Source organism: Syzygium oleosum, unplaced genomic scaffold (genome assembly GCF_021117445.2).
Source record: "Syzygium oleosum isolate NSW1041296 unplaced genomic scaffold, Sole_v2.1 Sole_v2.07, whole genome shotgun sequence".
In the NCBI taxonomy this organism is placed as follows: Eukaryota; Viridiplantae; Streptophyta; class Magnoliopsida; order Myrtales; family Myrtaceae; genus Syzygium; species Syzygium oleosum.
In genome coordinates, this window is record NW_026607491.1 from 2,521,758 (window position 1) to 2,543,343 (window position 21,586).

General features: G+C 40.9%; 2 protein-coding genes and 1 pseudogene across 2 annotated transcripts; all 3 read right to left on the reverse strand.

The window, feature by feature from the left end:
- Window positions 1-111: 111 nt before the first annotated feature.
- LOC115682187 (uncharacterized) lies at window positions 112-1,233 on the reverse strand (annotated as a pseudogene).
- Window positions 1,234-4,752: 3,519 nt separating this feature from the next.
- LOC115682186 (uncharacterized) lies at window positions 4,753-5,714 on the reverse strand. The gene is made up of 2 exons (XM_030606337.1): window positions 5,064-5,714; window positions 4,753-4,824 (listed from the first exon to the last, which is right to left on the reverse strand). The coding sequence occupies exons 1-2, from the start codon at window positions 5,712-5,714 to the stop codon at window positions 4,753-4,755; spliced, it is 723 nt and encodes a 240-aa protein (XP_030462197.1).
- A 9,756-nt stretch (window positions 5,715-15,470) lies between these two features.
- Window positions 15,471-21,332, reverse strand: LOC115682183 (protein-tyrosine-phosphatase MKP1). Its single transcript, XM_030606336.2, has 3 exons — window positions 18,227-21,332; window positions 16,638-16,819; window positions 15,471-15,619 (listed from the first exon to the last, which is right to left on the reverse strand). The coding sequence occupies exons 1-2, from the start codon at window positions 20,738-20,740 to the stop codon at window positions 16,721-16,723; spliced, it is 2,613 nt and encodes an 870-aa protein (XP_030462196.1). The 5' UTR covers window positions 20,741-21,332; the 3' UTR covers window positions 15,471-15,619; window positions 16,638-16,720.
- Window positions 21,333-21,586: the final 254 nt, after the last annotated feature.

The following is a 21,586-nucleotide window of genomic DNA, read 5'->3' on the forward strand; positions in this document are numbered from 1 at the left end:
AACCAAACTAATTCTGAAGAAAATACTTAAAACTCAATCAGCACTAAAATTCTGAGGATATAGAACGAGAGAGAACAAAATTCTATGGCATGCACCTGATCACGATCTCTCTCACTTCTCACCGAGGAAGAGTTCAGTAAGAACCTTCTTGGAGTGCAATGAATACTTCAGCAGCTTTATACCCTTCAAATTACAAACCAAGTTATTGAAAAGAAAGGTTGATCTCCAAATGATTGTACAAAAGCTAAAACTTGGATTAATCAACGTATATATATATTGAGAATTTTATTGTGGTGCAGAGCCAGTACCTTTTTTTTCACACAAGTGATCCATATTCGTTTGTAATTTATACGTCTCTTAAAATAAATTTTCCACATAAATTGTTGAGTTATAAAGTTTGCACTTCTGAAATCTAAACATAACCTGATCCCGAGGAATGGCATGGGCTTACCTCGTTCATTCCCAACCTGACCACCCTCTCCTCAAGATGCCCAATCTCCTTCACGTTGAACTTGTTCAGCAAAGTAATGCTTGAAATAGTCGACATCGGCATCACCTCCAGATCGTCCATCACCATGTATGTCGCCACACCTTGGACAAAACCACCCTTATCATCCGATTCAGCTGTTGATGCCGCAACAGCCGACTGGTTACCAGCCGGTGATTTGACAAAGGTGACTGTTCGGTGCATGGAATTTCTGCACTGAGGACATTTTGCAGAACAGTCCTCAGCCACATAGTTGGAACAGTAATCCTAAGAACGGGTAGAACACCCATAGTAGGTTTTGGGTGTTGAATCAAAGAGCGAAGTCTCGGGCAATTTAAATTTGATTTCAGCGAGAGAGGCGGGTGCTTTGGGTTTCAAGAGAATGTTTTTCTTGGAAGATTTGATGTACACATCGTTCAGCTTCTCGATGCTGTTGTAGAGATTGCCTAAACTGCCCACCATCCCGGTTTTCTCAAGGAGCCTGATCACCGTTCCGACCGGCAATGTGAGGATGTGGAAGAGGAAGTCAACAAAGTCCTTCCCACCTTCGGCAAATAGCACCCTCCGGTTGCTCTTGTCCACGAGAAGCTTCAAGTTCACTGTTCCTGTCGCCATTCTTTGGGTCACTGTGCGCAGAGAGGAAGCTGAGACTTCTGCAATGCTCCTTGCGAGTAGATTCAGTGGAGATTTGGTCGATCATCATGTGTGCAGTGGCGGTATTTATACATATGAAGTGCCAAATCATTAAGTATGGAAGTGAAAAGGGCAGGAGCAAATGAAGAGTCAAGGGCCGCTTATCAGTTGTTATCATCTCGGAGAGATCAGACGTGGTTGATCGCAATGAAAACCGGTCAAATACATGAATGTATCCGATATATGTTCATGCACGTTCAGATCTTGCGGCTTACTGTCTTCTAGTAACTAATGAGGAGTCATTGCAAGTCTGTACGTAATTATCTCCTAGTTAAAAGAAATTGCTCTACTGTAGGAGGAGGAAGACGAACAAGAGAGATTATGGCATACCTGCAACTGAATTTGTACAGTAACTACATTGGTGTAATCAGTCTCTTTTAGGAAACTATCAGATTTGAGATGGAATTAGAGTACATGCACCTTGCCAATCAGGACAGAACAAGAACAAAATCATAAGGGTGGGCAAGAACAAAATCTTAAGGGTGGCCACATGTACAACAGCGAATAAGTCATATACGCATGGGAATAATAATTGTTGTGAAGATTTGGTGGTCCCCTGCCAAACTGTTCTAAAAGCCTAAACGGTTAGATGAAGACGTGATTTATTATTTAAATATTTTAACAATTATCTTGCAGAATAAATGATTTTGCAAAATATATTGATATCCGATTAATAGAATATTTTAAATGCTTCTCATTATTTAATGAAGTATATGCAATAAATTACAGAGTTGCTACCTCCCCCTTGGCAGATTGAGAATATTATCGAGGATTTGCTTCCGTGTCATCCCATCTCCTCTTTACTTCTTCATTGAGTTCTTGGTAGGCCAACAGCCCAATTAACCGGGCGGGAAACTGCATTATCTATCTTATTTATGGCAAACGCTAACTACTCGACAGAGTTGAAAAGGATGCAGAAATTTATTCGAAAGTCAATGTGGAGCAATCAGATTTTGGACGAGGAAGGACATGCCGGCCTCACAAGGAAGATATATATAGCTCCCCTTCACATTATGAAAAAAGAAAGAAGGGTCGAAGTTTAGACCGCTCGATTCTTCTTGATTACTCTGTAGCGCCTCGCCGAAATAACATTGTTGTCTCTTTTAAGGTTGTCCCTTTTTGGCTGAAATTTGGTCTTAGATTACTTTCAGTAAATGGAATCCGCAATAAGTCCCGTTTCAGGCAGACAAAGCTCAATTGGTAAAAGAAGTTTAAAGGAGATCGTGTTGCCGACACTACTTTTTAAACTTTCTTGGTGTGGTTTTCTTAATCATACTTGGGAAAGTAGGAATCAAAATTTGCAACTGTCTATTTCTCGTACCCAGAAATTGATTATGTCGTTCATTCTATTTCTCTAACATTAGAATTAAGTCGAGTTCTTTTAACATGTGTAAAAGGAAGATTGAGTTGACAAGAGAAAATTGTCAAAAAAGTCAAACCTATTGTACGGAGGCCAATTCAGTTATAAAATTTTCAATTGTGTTAATTTAGTCTCAAACCTTTTGAAATTTTGCCAATTTACTCATAAACCTATTATTTTAATAATTGGACGAAATGAGTACATTGACAAATTGTGAAAATGTTTATGACTAAATTGACAAATTATCAAAAGGTTTAGCACTAAATTGACCTAACTGAATTGTCTACCGTACAATAGGTTTAAAACTTTTCAAACGGTTTTCCCAAGGTGACAATTATACATTCATTTGAAGGTGTTGGATAATACAAGCATGACGGTTTTTATACTTTTTTAGAGCCTTGGACTACCCTATGCTTAGTTTGCATGAACTATACTTACTTGCTTGTCCCAAAAATTTAATAGCATAAAAGAGGGCAGAATTACGTTGTTTCTTACCAAAAAGCAATACAGACTTTAATTTTGACCGGTAAAAATATTTGTTAAGCATCAAGAAAACAGTAAACTGAAAAATGACCGATGACATCTTTTCAGGTTACTTGATAACTTACCAACAATTTCGTGAAATTACCCACTTTTTAATAGTTTGCAAATTACCAATCTTTTACTAAATTACCAATTGCTATTAGCATACTTATTAACGATATGGATTTACTAACTCTTACAAACCCAAAAGCCCGTGCTATGCACTGGTTCCTTTCCTTGACTTGCTTTTTTTATTTTTGGTCAAATCTTGACTTGCTTTTGATGGACAACTAATTTCATGTTTGAAGAATCGTGTTTCCTCCATGTTGGATTGGGTTCTATGTCATTTTCTATTGGTTTTGCTAATTTAACTATGAGACTTGTTACTTGCTTTTTTAAATTAAAATGTGGATATATAGTTAATTACATATGTTCAGGTGTTTACGTTTCTATATACACAAATGCACATTTTAATCTATACACATACACATTCCAGACAAATTTGGGTCAAATTAATTTATGTATGCATTGTTGCTACGAGGTACTGGCTGCAAAATCAACTTATAAGGTTCTAACATGATGAGAAGACGATTTCATATTTAACTTGATAAAAATTTGAAATTGTGCGATGTGATCCCAAGTGAAACTACGTATTGAGTTGCGCTTGCATATAATTAGGGATTTAATGAACTTTTCGAGCAAGGTAAAAAAAGAAAATAATTTTTTTTGATGTAGACTGAAATTATTTGCCTTTATTCTCTCTTGCAGATTCTTAAAAACATTTAAATGCTGCATATATGTACAGATACATATAGTATCCTATAACATTCTTTGAAGAGTAGCTCTCTTTTTAAATCTGTTTTTATTTTCATTTCCTTTTGAAAGTTTTAAATTAAAGCTTTGACCCTTTAGAAGGAGAAAACAAATTATTTTAAACAATAAAGTTCAACTCAACAATGAAAAGTGTGAGCACGTGACGGTACAGTGAAAGAGAGCTCATGAATTAATAATTGAGTTAGACATATGCTCGACAACAAAGGTGAACACTGGGTGAAAAGTGAATCCTAAATTTTTTTACCTAACTTGCCAATGATAGGATTATAGTTATTTGATGGATGAACAATCTCGAGCGATGATTAAGGAAAATTAACGGATAAACTATTTTGAATGCGGATCTTAAGATTATGGTTATTTGATGGACATATCAAAATAACCAATGAAAATATACTTAAAAATGGTCCTCTTTGTTTCTCGACAACGCACAAAGAATTCCGTCTAATTGAGAGATTAAAGAAAAGGGATGATAGAAAGATCCTTTTTCTTCCAAACTCAACAATGGCATCATCGTCTACGCATTCGAGTAGTCTCTATCTTCTCTTCTATTTATGATGCTTGAACGAAAATGTTAGGTTCCAAGGTCCGATATGTTGCGTTGAATGATGATATGTTGATGAGATTATTCCAACAAAATATCCTTTCTTCATCATGTTCACGTCATTTTTTCCGACCAAACCGATACAATCAGATCATAAATAGAGATAATAACAAGTCCATGTTTCCGAAGAAAGGACTTCAAAAAAGGTCAATCCGCAGTAAAAGTCTTGCATAGTCCCAGTCACAAAATCAGAGCATATCCCTCCATATGCTTTCTGAATGAAATAATATTGCATCTACTTGATCACGATCTCTCTCACTTCTCCCCGAGGAAGACATTGGTGAGAACCTTCTTGGAGTGCAATGAAGCCCTCGGCAGCTTTATACCCTTCAAAGTTACAAACAAAGTAATTGAAAAGAGCAGTTCATATCTAAATGATTGTAAAAAAGCTAAAACTTGGATTAATCAATATATACATATAATTAGTTGAGAATATTTTTGTGGTACAAATCCAGTACCTTTTTTTTCTCACACAACTCACGTCGAGCCATAATCATCAAAATAGATTTTCCTCATATAGTGTTGAGTTGGAACTTCTAAAATAGCAAGGAATGGCATGGGCTTACCTCGTCCATTCCCAGGCTGACCACCCTCTCCTCAAGATGCCCAATCTCCTTCACGTTGAGCTCGTTGAGCAAAGTAATGCTCGAAATAGTCGACATCGGCTTCACCTCCAGATCGTCCATCACCATGTACGTCACCACCCCTTGCACGAAACCGCCCTGACCGTTCGATACAGCTGCTGATACCGCAGCAGCCGTCGGGTTACCAGCCGGTGATTTGACGAGAGTGAATATGTGGTTCATGGAATTTCTGCAATGAGGACATATTGCAGAACAGTCCTCAGCCACATAGTTCCAACAGTTATCGTACTCACAGCTAGGGCACCTGTAGTAGGATTTTGGGGTTGAATCTGAAGACGAAGTCTTAGGCAATAGACATGGCAGTTGGGAGACAAAGGCGAGTGCTTTGGGTTTCAGGAGAACGTCCTTCATGGAAGATTTGACGTACACATCGTTCAACTTCTCGACGCTACCAAAGAGATTGCCCAAACTGCCCACCATCCCGGTTTTTACGAGGAGCCGGATCACCGTTCCGACCTGCAACGCAAGGATGTAGAAGAGGAAGTCGACAAAATCTTTGCCTGCTTCAGCAAAGAGCACCGTTTGGCTGCTCTTGTCGACCAGAAGCTTCAAGCTTACTTTGTCGGTCGCCATTTTCGTGTTGGGTGGATTGGGCTTAGGGGAGGAATGACTCAGGCTGTGCAAACGATCCAGACCCGTGTTGACACTATGGTGAGTTGAAATACAAGTAAATATAGCGCAGAAGAAGAAGCCTTGGGGATGCTGCTGAAATAGTGAAGTCTGGTTTATGGAAAACATCACAAGCAGTCTTCATCAAGGAGGAGCTCATTTCCCATGAAAAAATAACCACTTTACGCATCTTCCCGACGAGATTTGTATTGATATTCATTTCAACTTTGAGATAGAGTGAACGATTCCATCTCCATTAACTGCTAAATGCCGTTGTGCTTCACCTGTATTATTTCAACTAAGAAACTAAATGATCAAGCATTGACCAGTCCCTGTTTCGTACTTATCCGTCTTCCGCTAAAGTTATTATTTTTTTTCGAAATATAAGAATAGGCACCGTCCGTAAATACCATGAAGATTAGAGATGATAAAGAAAAATACTTACATGACTGTCTTGAATCTACTTGAGAATAAAAATCTGTTTTGGGCAAAAAAAATAAATAACAGATAATTAGAAATTGTTGTGGGGTTTATTCTTTCAAGAATTTGTGGCTCACAACATACGGTTATTGTCCCTCCAATAGTAGCCTAGCGAGGCAATGACTGTTATGCTAACAAAGCCCATCCCGATATTGTCCCTCTGAAAAGCTAAATGAATCAAATATGACCTTATATTGTACACTGCAAAGGACCTCCTATGATCAATAGGGGGATCTCTAGAAGTTAGATTAATTGCGAACACGAGTTTCTGATCGCTCAGTAACTAATAATCGGGCCACTGATACAATGGGCAAGAGAGATACTAAATTGACCACCCTCTAGACTGTGCCAGTGCAGTATTCATATTACTTGCATGCCATGAGTTATAACTAGGAGAATGAAGAGATGATGCTACTCGGGCTGCTTCCAGCAAAAGACATTGAGATGATATATTTGCAGAAGAGGGAGTGCATCTCTGCACAGAAACATCTGTATCTCTTCCTGAAATTAATGAATATACAAGATCCAGGTCAGTCTTTTCCAGCGAGAAGTTTCGATAGCCAACACTGTCACCATAATGTAAAACAAGGGGAATGCCTTGAAGAACAAAGCCCAACGCTCCTGCTAAAGTATCACGAGAAGAAAAGGAGAAGAGAGTCAGAATATTGCAACAATGCTCGGCAACTATGCAGGGAGGAGCTAGCCTGCACAAACAAACAAAAAATTTGAAACCGTTTGCTAATTTCTGCTTCAATTTGTGAATACTTCGCTTTAACTTTCAGATTTAAGCAAGCCAAAAAGTTCATTTTCCTATTGCCACGACATTTCTCATCAGCATAAAGCACATAATAGACAGAGACAAAATGGAAGGCTCTAACCAAGCTAGTGCACTTGGTTTGCTTTCAAAGCAACCTAATGTTGAAATAGAATAATAGAAGCCTGACATGATCAAGCCCTCATGTATCCACTCTAAAGATCTGAACTAAGCACGAAAAGAAAAAGGAACTTCAAGTAAGGCTAAAGACAAGGAAGTATGCTCGTTTATAATTGTTTATCCAGCCAAGCAATCCTAACTTTGATATATATTTGCAATTTTGATATTTTACTAATGTTTGAATAGCAAGCCAGCGGATTCTTTGATCTACACCTATGTTATAATCAACTGCTTCGCGGCGATACTCAGCGAAAGCAAAGCGGAAAAATTAGGCCATGAATATTTCGATTCGGGTTACTATTATTCTTGTGAGTTTTTCAAGATGAAAAAAACAGAGGATTGAAGTGCTGAAGAAGAAAAGAAGTATACGGATATGCAGCCAACAAGGAAAACTGCATCTATTTGATTTCTCAATCTTAAATTTAAAGTTGAAACAAACTGAAAGTGAGAGAATTGTGGATGAAAATCCCAACAACATATCTAACTACTTCCTAAAGACTAGGATAACATGATTTTATTAACCGAAACAAACTAAAGAAAAAGAAATGTATTCAAAGAACACGTGCAGTACTGAAGCAATTTTATAACACTCCTCCTTGCTTTAGGTGCTGCAAATCCCGAGCTTCTTCCTTAGATCTTCAAATTTGCTTATAGGCAATGGCTTCGTGAAAATATCTGCCAACTGATTTTCTGACTTGCAGTAAACAAGTGCAATTTCGCCTTCTTTCTGCACTTCCCTTAGAAAGAAAACCTTGATTTTGAAATGCTTAGTCTTCCCATGAAAAACTAGATTGTGAGAAATTGCAATTGCTGCCTGATTATCAACAAGAATTTCCGTGTTGTTCCCTCGCTTCAGGTTCAAATCACATAAAATTTTTCTTAGCCAAATTGCTCGATTAAGCTCGCCGGTGGTTGCTATGAACTCAGCTTCTACTATGGATTGTGCTACAACTTCCTGCTTCTTAGAGCACCATGAGAAAATTCCCGAGCCAAGACTAAAACAATAACCAGAGGTACTTTTCATATCATCCACCGAACCTCCCCAATCAGTGTCAGAAAATCCCAACAGCTTGAAATCTTGGCTTTTCTTAAACTTCACACCAAATTCAATTGTTCCTTTAATGTATCTCACTACTCTTTTTGCTGCTCTTAAGTGCATTTCAGTAGCACAATGCATAAAACGAGATAAGAGACTTACAAAAAATAAAATGTCTGGTCTTGATGCCGTGAGATACATTAGACAACCAATCAGACTTCGAAAGTAACCCTCTTCAACTCTGTCAATCCCGTCCTCTTTGCTCAAGCTCTCCTTTTGATTCATTGGAGTGGCCATTGCCTTGCAATCCTCCATACGAAACTTCTTGAGAATTTCCTTGACAAACTTCTTTTGACAGATGAAAACTTCATCTTCCAACTGCTTAATCTCCATTCCCAGAAAGTATGTCATTAGTCCAAGGTCTGTCATTTCAAAGATCTGCATCATTTCTATTTTAAACTCTTCAACAAGCTTGGCATTACCACCTGTGATTAAGAGATCATCAACATAAAGAGAGACTATAAGTAGATCATCTCCCTTATGTTTCACATAAAGAGTAGCCTCTGACATGCTTTTTTCGAATCCGAGGCTTGACAGATGCTCATCTATCTTGCTATACCATGCTCTAGGTGCTTGTTTCAAGCCGTAGAGAGCCTTCTTGAGCAAGTAGACCTTCTCCTCTTCACCTTGTTCCACGAATCCCTCGGGCTGTTCAACATAGATCTCCTCTTGCAAATTACCATTCAAGAATGCAGATTTTACATCTAGTTAAAACACCTTCCAACCCTTTTGAGCTGCAACTGCGAGCAAGAGTCTTATGGTGTCCAATCTAGCCACAGGTGCAAAGGTGTCTGAATAATCAACACCAAAAATCTGTGCATGACCCTTAACTACAAGTCTAGTCTCGTACTTGTTGATAGAACCATTTGCATTTAACTTGGTTCTGAATGCCCACTTTACTCCAATAACCTTTCTATCCTTCGGTTTGTCGACAAGCTCCCAAGTCTTTTTTTTTTTTTTTATCATCGACAACCCCTCTTCCATTGCCTTCTTCCAGTTCTGGTCTTTAATAGCTTCTTCATACCCTGGAGGTTCACAAATGGCCACATTGCATCTCTGACAGATATCAGAGAGCAGTCTTGTTCCATGGATTGGTGGATCATCTTCCAACTCTTCTTGCCACTGTTCTGTTGCTCGCTCTTCTATTGTTTGGAAGGGAAGACTTGATTTCTGCTTGCTCGTGGATGTCTCTTGTGTCTGTTTCCAGTTCCACTTCTCATCTTCATTAAAGAACACATCTCTACTGACAATTATCTTCCCTATTTGAGGTTGATACACCTTGTAGGCCTTGGAGGAAGAACTGTAACCCACGAAGATGCCCGATACTGACTTCTTGTCAAGTTTATCACACTTGACCTGTGGAACGTGAGAGAAACACATACAACCGAACACTCTAAGGAAATTGAGTGAAGGTTTATAGCCATACCATGCCTCGAATGGAGTTTTGTCCTCTAATGCCTTGGTAGGCAATCTATTCTGCAAGAAAACCGCAATGCTTGCTGCCTCAGCCCAGAAATTCTTTGGCAACTCCTTGTCATGAAGCATGCATCGAGTCATTTCCATTATGTATCTGTTTCTCCGCTCACTGACTCCATTCTGCTGTGGAGTGTAGGGAGCGGTGAGTTGGTGCACGATGCCAGATTTTTTGCAGAACTTGTTAAACTGCTCTGAAGTATACTCTCTTCCATTGTCAGACATAATGCATTGAATGTTGCTGCCACTCTGCTTCTCCACCATTTTCTTGAACTTCTAGAACGTGCCAGCCACTTTTGATTTATGCTTCATGAAAAATATCCAAAACATTCTACTGAAATCATCTAGGAAAATAACGTAGTACCGACTACCTGCAAGTGATTGAGTTCTTTAAGGACCAGCAACATCTGTGTGGATTAGTTGCAACTTGTGAGAGGCTCTCCAAGTTGACTTTGGAAATGGATTTCTATTTTATTTACCGAATTGACAGGCATGACAATTCGATAAATGGTCTGCAAAGACTGGTAAACCATTTGACAACTCCTTTTTTTTTCATCAGCAACATTCTTGAAAGGTGACAATGGCCTAGTCTTTTGTGCCAAGTCTCAGTCACATTCTCCTCCACGGAATAAGCAGCTTGCTCCTCCTTGGTTGGTTCAAATGAGAAGCTCTTGCATCTCATTTTTGCTTTGACGATTTCCTTTCCATTTGCATCTTGTATGAGGCAAAGTTTATCTTCAAAAAACACCTTGAATCTTTTTTCAATGAGCTGACCAACACTCAACAAATTTTTGTCAATATCAAGTACAAAGAGAACATCTGAAATTGACTTTGTACCTAAATTTGTTGAGATGACAATGGTTCCCTTTCCCTTCACCGGAATATGGTTACCATTTCCTATTCTGACCTTTGTGATTGTCGTGGGCTTCAACTCTTTGAAAAGACTTCGATCGTGAGTCATGTGGTTTGTACAACCACTATCTATCAGCCAACTCACATTTGATTCTCTGCTTGAGAAGCAAGTGGCTACAAACAATTGATCCTCCTCTTCTTGGTCTGCAACTTGAGCATCTACTTCCTGCACCTGATTTTTATTCCTGCATATCACTGCCTCGTGTCCGAGCTGATTGCATTTGGAACATTTGGCGTCAGGTCTCCTCCAACATTTGAATGGAGGGTGACCTTTCTTCCCACAGCGATGGCAAGGAGGGTATTTACCCTTGAAATTTCCATTTGTGCTTTTGTTGCTATTCGAAGTAGGTAAGACCGAATTTCCCTCTTGGCTTTTCTTCTTTTTCTTCTTGTTTTTGTTAGCTTCATGATGTTTTGCAGGATAGGCTCCTTCAATTTCACCTTCCTGCCTCATAGCTCTTCTTTGTTCCTGCACTTGTAAAGCATTTAACAGTTCTGCCAGAGTGATTTTTGACATATCCTTAGTGTTTTCGAAGGATGTAATCGTGGCCTCAAATTTTTCAAGCATCGTTACAAGGATTTTTTCAACAATCCTTGATTCTGGCAGAGAAGAGCCGAGTAGTCTGACTCGGCTTGCAATGTTAAGCAACCTGTCAGAATACTCTTTGATGGATTCAGTCTGCTTCATCTTCTGCAACTCAAAGCCACGTACCAGATTCAGCACTTGCATCCCTCGTATCCTTTCATCTCCTTCGTATTCGGTCTTGAGAATATCCCATATCTCATTTGCTGACTTCAGAGACATGATACGAGTGAAGATGGTGGCTGAGACTACAGCAAACAAGCAAGCCTTTGCCTTTGATTTCTTCGTCTTCTTCTCCTTCTGCGCTTTGATCTATGCCATGGTGGGATTGTTTGGAAGAGCAAGAATATCATAGTCTTCTTCCACTGCTTCCCAAAGATCCAAGGCATCCAAGTATGTCTCCATGCGTACTGCCCAAATCCGGTAGTTGTCTCCGTCGAACACCGGCGGAGCAATTGATGAGAAACTGGCTTCGGCTTCCATGACGCGTCAAACTCACACACAGATCCCTCAAGAAGAGTGCTTTGATACCAATTTGTGAGTTTTTCAAGATGAAAAAAATAGAGGATTGAAGTGCTGAAGAAGAAAAGAAGTATACGGATATGCAGCCAACAAGGAAAACTACATCTGTTTGATTTCTCAATCTTAGATTTAAAGTTGAAACAAACTGAAAGTGAGAGAATTGTGGATGAAAATCCCAACAACATATCTAACTACTTCCTAAAGACTAGGATAACATGATTTTATTAACTGAAACAAACTAAAGAAAAAGAAATGTATTCAAAGAACACGTGCAGTACTGAAGCAATTTTATAATAATTCTCTTAGGGGGACTCAAAGAATCTCGTTGTTTTACTATTTTCTACCATCATCGGGAGATTAAAATGTCTTTCGTTTTCAATCAAATGCAACAAGGGCTCTCATCACCAAAAAAAAAAAAGATTTTCCAGGATGGGAAGTCATCATCTTCGTGGCTTTGGCTGGTCATTCTTACCATCTTGACCCATGGGTAAATTTGCACCTGGAAAGAACTAGCCTCACCCAATGACATCGGAATACTTACGTAGATATAGGTCAATCTCGTGTATTGCTCGATGTTAGTTTCAACATGACAGAATATCTGCAATAATGTAGAAAATCTTGAGGCTGTGTTTCCTATGCTCCCCTAAAATATAAGACGAACGCCTTTCAATCATAAACAACATATATCTACCGAATCTTCATAAATATCGACCGGACATTGTTTTCTTGAACAATGTGACGAACAAAGTCGATTGAAATATATTGGCAAATGTCGAAACTTTTCATGTTTTTGGGATGTGTGATTGGCGTGAGCCATGACATCAAAGTCTACTCTACCCCCAATAACCACTCGTCATGCTTTAACATAGGGTACATCGGACCGAAGTAGAAATTGTACACATGGGATGGTCGACCATAACTTTTCACCAAGGAAGACATCTGCGAGAACCTTTTTGGAGTCCAATGGACCTCCTATGATCAACAGGGTGATCTCTAGAGCTTAGATTCACTCGTGTCTATTGACATGGAATTAAATTGACACGTCTCAAGTAAAAAAAATTAAAAATCAATTTTTCTCTTTCTTCCTCCTCCGTCCCATCCAACCGTTGAAACCATTGCTCTGCGCCTCCCCCCCGCCATCACCACTGGCGGATTCACTAGCACTATCTAGGCTAACCACTACTGCTAGTCAAAGTCGAGCCACGGCGGCCATGGAAGAGCCGCTGTCGCGTTACCATACCTGAAGCCAAGTTCGGCTCTGTTTGTGCTCTTATATCGCCGGATCTGGAGGCAAGTTTGACTTTGTTTGAGATGCGTCGGCGTGAACACGATGTCGCTGAACTCCATCTTGGCCGACAGAGCCACTCGTACACAAAACTGGCCATGGGCAAGCTTAAAAAATTAAAAAAAAAATACAAAGGAGTTGAGGGCAGATCTGTCTCGGCTCCGATGTGTTAGCCTGGACAAGACGTTGGCGACGTCGCTTGTCAAGATCTGGAGTCGTGCCTCCAGATCTAGCTTGCGAACTTCGAGATCTGCGATCATCAGTTCCATCACATCATCCGCAAGAAGAGGAAGAGAGAAATTCAAGTAGTTTGGGAGATTTTTAATTCAAGAAGAGATCGAGACTATTGTTTTTGTTCGCGAGGCTGTTGTCAGCGAGAACGACACTATTGCTCGGCGAGAACGACACTATTGCTGGTGATGTCGCTAGCAAGATCAGTGATTGTGGGCAACATCACCAATGGCAGAGGAGCATCATCGGTGGGGTCTTCATCCTTTCTCCCCTGTGGTTTGCAAGTGCCACGTCAACGGTTGAGGTGGTATGCGCTTATTTACTCTTAATCAATCACAACAGTCTTACTAGCAATAACAAGAGTCTCGATCTCTCTGTATGGTGCTTGTCCATCTCTCTCTCATCCAGATTTGACGGTCATTTCTGGCCATTTTCTCCCTTGCACGATGGACAGGTTAATCGCACGACGCGACTCTTGATTACAATTGTTGCTAAGCCATATATTTGCATTGGACGTTGATGCTGTGTGTTTCGAACGAGGCGGTGAGTGACAACGTCTTGGAGGACGATATGTGATAGTGAACAAGGGGACGGGAGTGACATACCATCCGGACGTGATGGGGAGGCTGGAGGAGAGTGGGGAAAGGTCTAGCCGGAGTTTTAGGTCAGAGTGTCGATTGAAAGCTATGGAGGACGGTAGTGAGAAGTAGGGATAAGCATGGGTCTATAGTAGAATCGGAAAGTGGACCGAACCAATCATAGCAACTGATCCAGTTCTAGGTTGCCGCAATTACCACTCCGGTTCCCAGTTCCAAAAAATGTGGAACCGGTACTATGCGATTCGGTTTGGTTCGTAATTCCTAGGCAAGAGCCGGATCAAGAACCTGGAACCTAGACTGATAAACCAAACTTGAGTTAACCCTAAATTCTCTTTTTACTCTTACTAACAATAACAAATAATGCCTCTACCCACCCATCGGTGGCCGCGTTTGTTTGCGCTCAGTTCCTTTCACGAGAGGTCCTGGGTTCAAACTCGCCCATCGGTGATTTAAGTGGGGGGTCGTGGCGGTGGGATGCTTCGCTAGCCCCCCTCGAGGACTAATCGGGCATCATCGCTGGTTTGAGCCCTAGCTCGCCGGCCGCGCGAACACCTCGGTTATCAAAAAAAAAAATAATGCCTCTCTTTATAAATATAGATTTTCTTAATGAGAAGATTATCATCAATAAATAGAGTTTACAAGTTGAAGTAAAATGAATATATGTTGTGAGATTTCCTAATAATTGTTTTAGTTTAATTAATAGTAATTGTAATTTAAAACTATTTTTATGTTTGCTGTTTCTTTTGATTTGAGGTAGTTAGAATTTGAAGCAATTTTTCATGGATGATTGAGGAGTGAATTTCTATAATTTAGGTTTTATGTTACATGTTTTGAACTTTATTATATTATATTATATTATTTACTTTATTTTACTTGTTCATTTTTTTATGAATTGTTACTATTGAGTAATTGGGATTTTTATTGTTGCATTTACTTTCATTATGGTTAACTAAAAATAAATCAAAAAAAGGAAGAAAAAATTGAAACAAAAAAAAGAAGAAATTGGCGTGTTCCCGAATAGACCCTATAACCGATTGACAAAGTAGATTCCATTTTCCAAAAACTTGGGAACCAGTTTCAACAAGGTAGGTTCTGAAACTTGGACCGACCCTTAATGAGAAGTAAAGGTTCGTTGGGAGGGACACGATCACGTATCCTGTGTTCCAGGCGGGGCAAGTGTTTGTCTAGTGAAGGAAATGGCCTTCCTACAAATAAAGGTGGTTGTCGAGGTGCTGCAGCGGTTGAAGGGGGTGCCGGCAGCGGAGGAAAGGGTGGGGGTGATGTTCATAACCCACCTAGCGGACGAAAGGGTGCATTGCATCACTATTTTAAAAAAATTTTAAGATGCTAAATTAGTATAGTTTAAAAAATGCGATTTATGTGGATGGATTTGGGATGAATCTGAATTGAATATGGACCATCTAAATTGTTTAGAAAATAAATAGGGTAATGTGAAAATGGGTGAATTTGAATTGAACCCATTTATAATCCATCCAAACTTAACCCCACCCAACCCACCCATTTTATAACTACGAGAATGCAGAGGTGATACTACTCGGGCTGCTTCCAGCTAAAGAAAATGAGATGATATAGAGACAGTGCATCTTTGCACAGAAACATCCGTATCTATTCCTGAAAGTAATGAATATACAAGATCCAGGTCAGTTCCTTCTCCAGCGAGAAGTTTTGATAGCCAACACTGTCACCGCAATGTACAGCAAGGAGAATGCCTTGAAGAACAAAGACCAACGCTCCTGCAAAAGTAACCACAGGAAGAAATAGAGTCAGAATGTTGTGACAATGCTCAGCAACTATGCAGGGTACCCTGCACAAACAAAATTTATTTTCCAAACCCGTTTGCTAATTATCTGCTTCAATTGTGAATACATCACTTTAACTTTCAGATTTAGCAAGCCAAAAAGTTCATTTTCCTATTGCCACGACATTTCTCATCAGCATAAGAACACATAATAGATGGAAGACTCTAACCAAGCTCGTGCAGTAGGTTTGCTTTTAAAGCAACCTAATGTTGAAATAGAATAATAGAATGCCTGACATGATCAAGCTCTCATGTATCCACTCTAATTTCAGGATCTGATCATAGCCTGAAAAAAATGGTACTTCAAGTCTAAAGAAAGTATGCTTGTTTAGAAAAGCTAGTGCCAACCCAACACACTAGCAAGTATCTCAAAATTCGTAAAGGAAGTGCTAGCTGCAAATTACGTAGAAGATTCATATTCACAAAGAAAACATGGAAAGATCGCCCTTTTTCTCTCACATGGAACTTATTTCTTGAAAAACAGTGACACAATATTATTGGAACTGAATCGTCAAAAGTTGAAGAGCCTTGTTCTAAACCAGGTACTGACTGGACTACCTTTTTTTCCATTTGTTCAGCTTTTTTCACAATGTCTTCTTGTTTTCTGGTTAGCTGTTTCTTTCAGATGTGGACGTCTTGTGTACTCACTAGGAATTTGGTTATATTTCCACAAAGTGCTTAGTTATCAAAACAAAAGGAAAAAAATATGATTGCTAAGCCTTTACAAATGCAACATACTACGTAAACTCGCACTCTTCTAACTCCACACAAATGCGATTCAACAGTTCCAGGACTTGTTCAGGAGTTTATCTTATTAAAAGTTGGAGGAAACCACGAGGTTATATGATAGAATGAGCAACAATCTCTTAGTCAAATCTTATAGTCTAAATCATGATTACTTCGGAATTTCATACAATGAGAAGGGAGAATTACTCAAAAATTTAAATCATCACCTCTAAGACTACTGTAAGAGCAGGCTGCTGTGCAGGTTGACATAGAAAATAAAGCCACTTGAAGGAAGACGCTGATTTGGTTGCTAAGCTACTTGATTACTTGGTCCCTTCTGAAGTTCACTGTTCCTGACCAATCTCATAATTGCAAGGAATTCCTCAGGTTCTTGATCTTCTATAAGAATCTGTTGATGAGCATTCGGCATAAGAAGACATTTAGGAACCAAAACAGTTTTAGCAAATGCTTTGACTGCTATAATCAAACACTCTACAAAGCTAAAAGGGGAAGAACTCATGAAAGGTGACATAACCTAGAACAACAGTGAGAATGCATATTGAACATATCCATCATTGTGCAAAGATAGGCTTAAACTCCACATGAGACAATCACATGAACATGGCTCATTATTGAAAAGGTAAACACGTGCCAATCCGGTAATGATGAGTATTTCTTAATAACCAGGATCGCGCAACATAGATTCACCAACTAAGTAATCCATTTTGTCTGTCCATCTTGCCCGGTTATCTGACATATTATCACAAAGACAAATATGAAGACCCCTATACAGCACACAAAGTTGATCTCACTTTCCAGACAATAGTATATATATATATATAAGGCATTAGAGGCCACAATGAAGAACTTCGAAAAAGTTAAGGCCAGCCTGCTTGCAGTTGCTTCAATAATACGAGTGGGAACCTGGGTAGACCCTAGAACCTGTGACAGGGTAGGTTCCAGGTTCCAGGTTCCAAGGTATGTAGGGTAGGTTATAGGTTCCAAAAAATGAGGAACCCGTTCCAATGGGTAGGTTCCAAGTAGGTTCCAGGTTCTAAGTGGAACCTGTATGTGGAATCGCACACCCCTATCTAAAACTGCTGGGAGTTGGGGGAAAGATTGAATCATTTGATCCTCCATCGGCCAAATCCATTGTATAACATTGTACATTCAATTAGATCGCCTATGTTTCAAGTAGATAATGAGCTAAAGTATCAAATCAGAGGCTATCTTCAATTAACTTCTATGTTAGATTGACATATCAGGTAGGATCAAGAACATTTTCTTAATAAAAACTACTGATAGAAATTGAAGACGGCAGGATAAATGCTAGCCCAAGAAGTAAATCATCAAAAACATGTTATATACAAGAAAATACGCCGCAAAACCAAGTAAGCACACCTTTGATCCGGCAGATCCACTGTATAACATTGCGAATTCGACTAAAGACCTATGTGCCAAGTTAATTATCAACTGAAGTGTCAAACATATGCTATCTTCAAGTAGCTTCTATGCTGATTGATCATGTCCGATTTGGTCATAAACATTTTCTTAGTAGAAATTACCGATAGAATTTTAAGATGACAGGATAAATGCCTTCCCAAGAACTAAATCATCAAAACCATGTCACACCCAAGAAAATACTCAAAGAAAAAAGGAAGTTTTAAAACAGTTGATTCTGTCATTCTGTTTCAGTCAACGGCACATTAATTTGAGGAATCTTTACAATAAAGCAACCAAATAAACCCCCAATCCACAAAAGGCTTTTCATAGACGACAGATGAAATGATTAAAAGCTTTGTCATAAAATGCATACCTCAATTTTGGTTTCCTTCGGAAGGCCTTTCTCTAAAAGAAAATCATGTGCAACTTGGTTCCAGTCAATCTTCTCTACATCACCTAGATCTCTGCTTCGTTTTACTGGAATTTTGCTTTCATTGCAATCAAAGGACCTTCCTAGCCAAAAGTACAGAATCCCCTCCTTTGACTGTTTAAAAAATGTAGCTGGACAATAAATAGCAAAAACAGCTCCTGAATTCAGATCACTCCTACCAAAAGCCGCAACTTCTTCTAAACTAGGCCAACAACATATGAGGGGTCGCACTTTTCCATTACATTCTAAGTCACTTTGATCAATTTCCCTTGAAATGGAAGGAACACCAACTTCTTCTAATTCTCCACTTCTTCCTAAACAACTCTGTGCTCGGATGCCAGCAACTTTGTTGGAAGACAATAGATCACTAGCAACAGGACAAGGCTTCTGAAACTTGTTTATCGGAGCCAGATATCTCTCCCTGGTTTTCATACTATCCCCTGTTTCTACAACATTTTCTCTGTCATGACCTGGTTCAAGTGATGAACAAGTATTGCCATTTGCCCAGACCCCATTTTCTTGTGGGGGAACAGCAATGGATGGAACCTGTGTTACTTTATCTTTCCCAACTGGTAGCTTTAGAGTCCTAGATGCGCTACCTCTGCGTTCAGCAAGCGAGGGTGAGACTTTCTTAACTGGTGAAGAGACCGACTGAGGGTGTGGCCTCGAAGGAAAATTGATGTCAATATAATCCTGATTCTGTGACATAGGCTGAGAAATTGTTATTGGACGATGGAGAGACAAATTAGAGAAGTTAGACAAAGTTGATGATACGGGAAGCGAACAGGAAGCCGTTGAGGGTGAATCTTGAGATGATTCGGAAAAGTACGTCGAGCTGGTGCTTGAATCAGAAGAGAGGGAATCTGGAGAAAGATAAGGAGGAGATGACGATGATGACGACGACGAAGTCGATGATGCGGGTGAACAGTTCACTGGAGAATGTACAACCATCATAGAGTCAGAGAAAACTCTGGACAGCGTAATCTTAGGAGCTGACACGAAATCCTTCATATTACTTGGGGCAAATTTGCGTCTCAACACACTCCAATTGCTTTCCCTAGCAGGAAGATGGGTTTCATGCTCATTTTCAGATGATGCAAAGGGAGGCACAACTCCCCCCTTTATTGCTTTCTTGAAAATTTCAAAATCTACATCATACAAATCTACCTTTCTCCGTCCTGAGGAAGTTTTCCTGGCAATGAATTCCTTATCAGACACTCCATTGCCAGATTTATCCATCAAGGGTAAGAGGTTAGAGAAAGCATCCCAGAAGTATGACGGCTCTTCTCCTTCCCGGATCATAACCACCGGACCATGAACTCTCTCATACCTCATAATCTGACAAACAGCCCCCCTCGCATCCCTTTCCATTATGCTTTCACATTCCCTTCCGATCCACACGTAAATTGACGAAGGTACCTGTACAATGAAAGCTCCTCTGGAATCTAGTGCCGCAGGAGAAGGATCGGTCAACATTTTAGGAACCAGATGCAAGGGATCATAGGACGAATGTGGCGCAATTCTGTACATCCTGAGCAAAGAGCTTGGACTCAAAGGAAAAGCATGGACTCTCTTTTGACACTGCAACAACTGACAAGCAAAACCCATGTTAGGATCAGCTATCCCTCTCGCAGCCTTCACAAACTGAAATGCATCATCAAAACTCTGCCCCTCTCTCCACATACGATATGCTATCACCAGAGATGTTGACCTGGAGACCCCTTGACAACAGTGCACAAAAACCCTCCCGTGTTCTTCCCTAACATCCTCAAAATAATCAAAGACGTCATAGAGGATGCTAGTAATATCTTCCGACGGACTATCCTGCAACCACAAAGTTCTATAAACAAAATTCGCTTTGAAATACTCGGGGCAAACGAAGCCCACGCAGTTCAGAACATGCGTGATCCCATTCCTCTTCAGTATATCCCTATCTTTAGCCACCGCATCCCCACCAAGATATATATGTTCAGCTACCTTAGAACACTCTTTATCAAAGAATGCTATCTTCTCCCTCTTCACTAACCCGCCGTTCTTATCGGGGTTCCGCTGAATCGCAGACATATCGAGCTTCAACCTCTCCCCGCATCTGTTCCCGCTGGGCGTGGGCGGCTGCGGCCACTCGCCCACATCGTCGGACCCCGCCTTCGGCCACTCGTCCAAGCTCCGCCGGGTGATCGACAGAGGCTGCAGCGGCGGCAAGCACGACCTCGCCTTGCTATTATGCTGGGACCGCGGGGTCAAGGGGGCAGGGAAACGGCGGCTCTGCGCGAAATTATCCGACCCATTCCCGTTCCCGTTCGAATCCGGGCAATTGTTGCCTTCCTCGCCGGGGCTCTGCTGCGCGGTCCGAGAGGACGACCAGGACGCGGAGCGCCAGAAGGTCTTGCGGGCGGCGGCGGCAGATACGTGGCACGGAGCTAGGGGATTGAAGGTGGGCTCCTCCTTACCCACCATGCTCGACTCAGATTCCTAACCTAGGGTTCGCGCAAAACCCCCAAACAAACAAAAAAAAAGAAAAAAGAAAACAAATCGAAACCCCGCTAATCCGTTCCTGCAGTCAAGCGAACATGGCGGCGTCGGCGGCGAATCCGACAGCTCGGAACCCCATATCAGATCGGCGGCGGCGGCAACGCCGAATCGTCGAACGCCCGCGAAAAAGCCCCAGAATCGAGCGGGGGAGCGGGGAAGACTCAATGCACGACCAGCGATGCGCGTAGCCCTAGCCCCCGATTTCGGCCGCAACGGAGGGGGGGGGGGGGGGGGGAGGGGAGGGGAGGCGAATCAGGAGGGCCCCGGGATTCGGGGAGGGGGGGAGGATGGACTGCGAATCCGGAGGGCGGGACTTCGCGGCGAGCCGCCGTGGGGAGCGGGAGGAGGACGGCGGCGGCTGAAGGGGTGGGGGTAGGGGAGGGGGAGATCGGGAGGAGTTAGGGTTTCGTCGATTTCTGAAGGGAGAGGGGGGGAGCGAGCGAGGCGCTGGGGCTACTGAGATGTGAAGAGTGTGTGTGTGAGAGAGAGAGGGAGGGACTGGGAAAGAGAGGGAAAAAAGAAGATGTGCAGAGAGAGAGAGAGAGAGAGAGGGGGGCAGAGGGCAGTTAACAGTATTTTTCCAACTTGATTTTTGGTTTCCTTTTTTTTTTAATGCTTTTTTTTTAAATTAAAAAATAATAATTTCTCTTTGTTTTGGTTTTTTTGGGGGGGGGGGGGGGTTGTGGGGGTTTCTGTGAATTTCCTTTTTTTTTTTTGCAATTTTTATGGCCTGATCCCCCCAAAAATAGAAAAATGCATATATCGAAGTTG

Coding starts and splice junctions, on each gene's coding strand:
- LOC115682186 (XM_030606337.1), bottom strand. CDS start 5,714: ATGGCGACCGACAAAGTAAGCTTGAAGCTTCTGGTCGACAAGAGCAGC. Junction 4,825..5,063: donor TCAGCCTGGGAATGGACGAG/GTAAGCCCATGC, acceptor GTAACTTTGAAG/GGTATAAAGCTGCCGAGGGC.
- LOC115682183 (XM_030606336.2), bottom strand. CDS start 20,740: ATGGTGGGTAAGGAGGAGCCCACCTTCAATCCCCTAGCTCCGTGCCAC. Junction 16,820..18,226: donor CGAAGGAAACCAAAATTGAG/GTATGCATTTTA, acceptor GCTCATCAACAG/ATTCTTATAGAAGATCAAGA.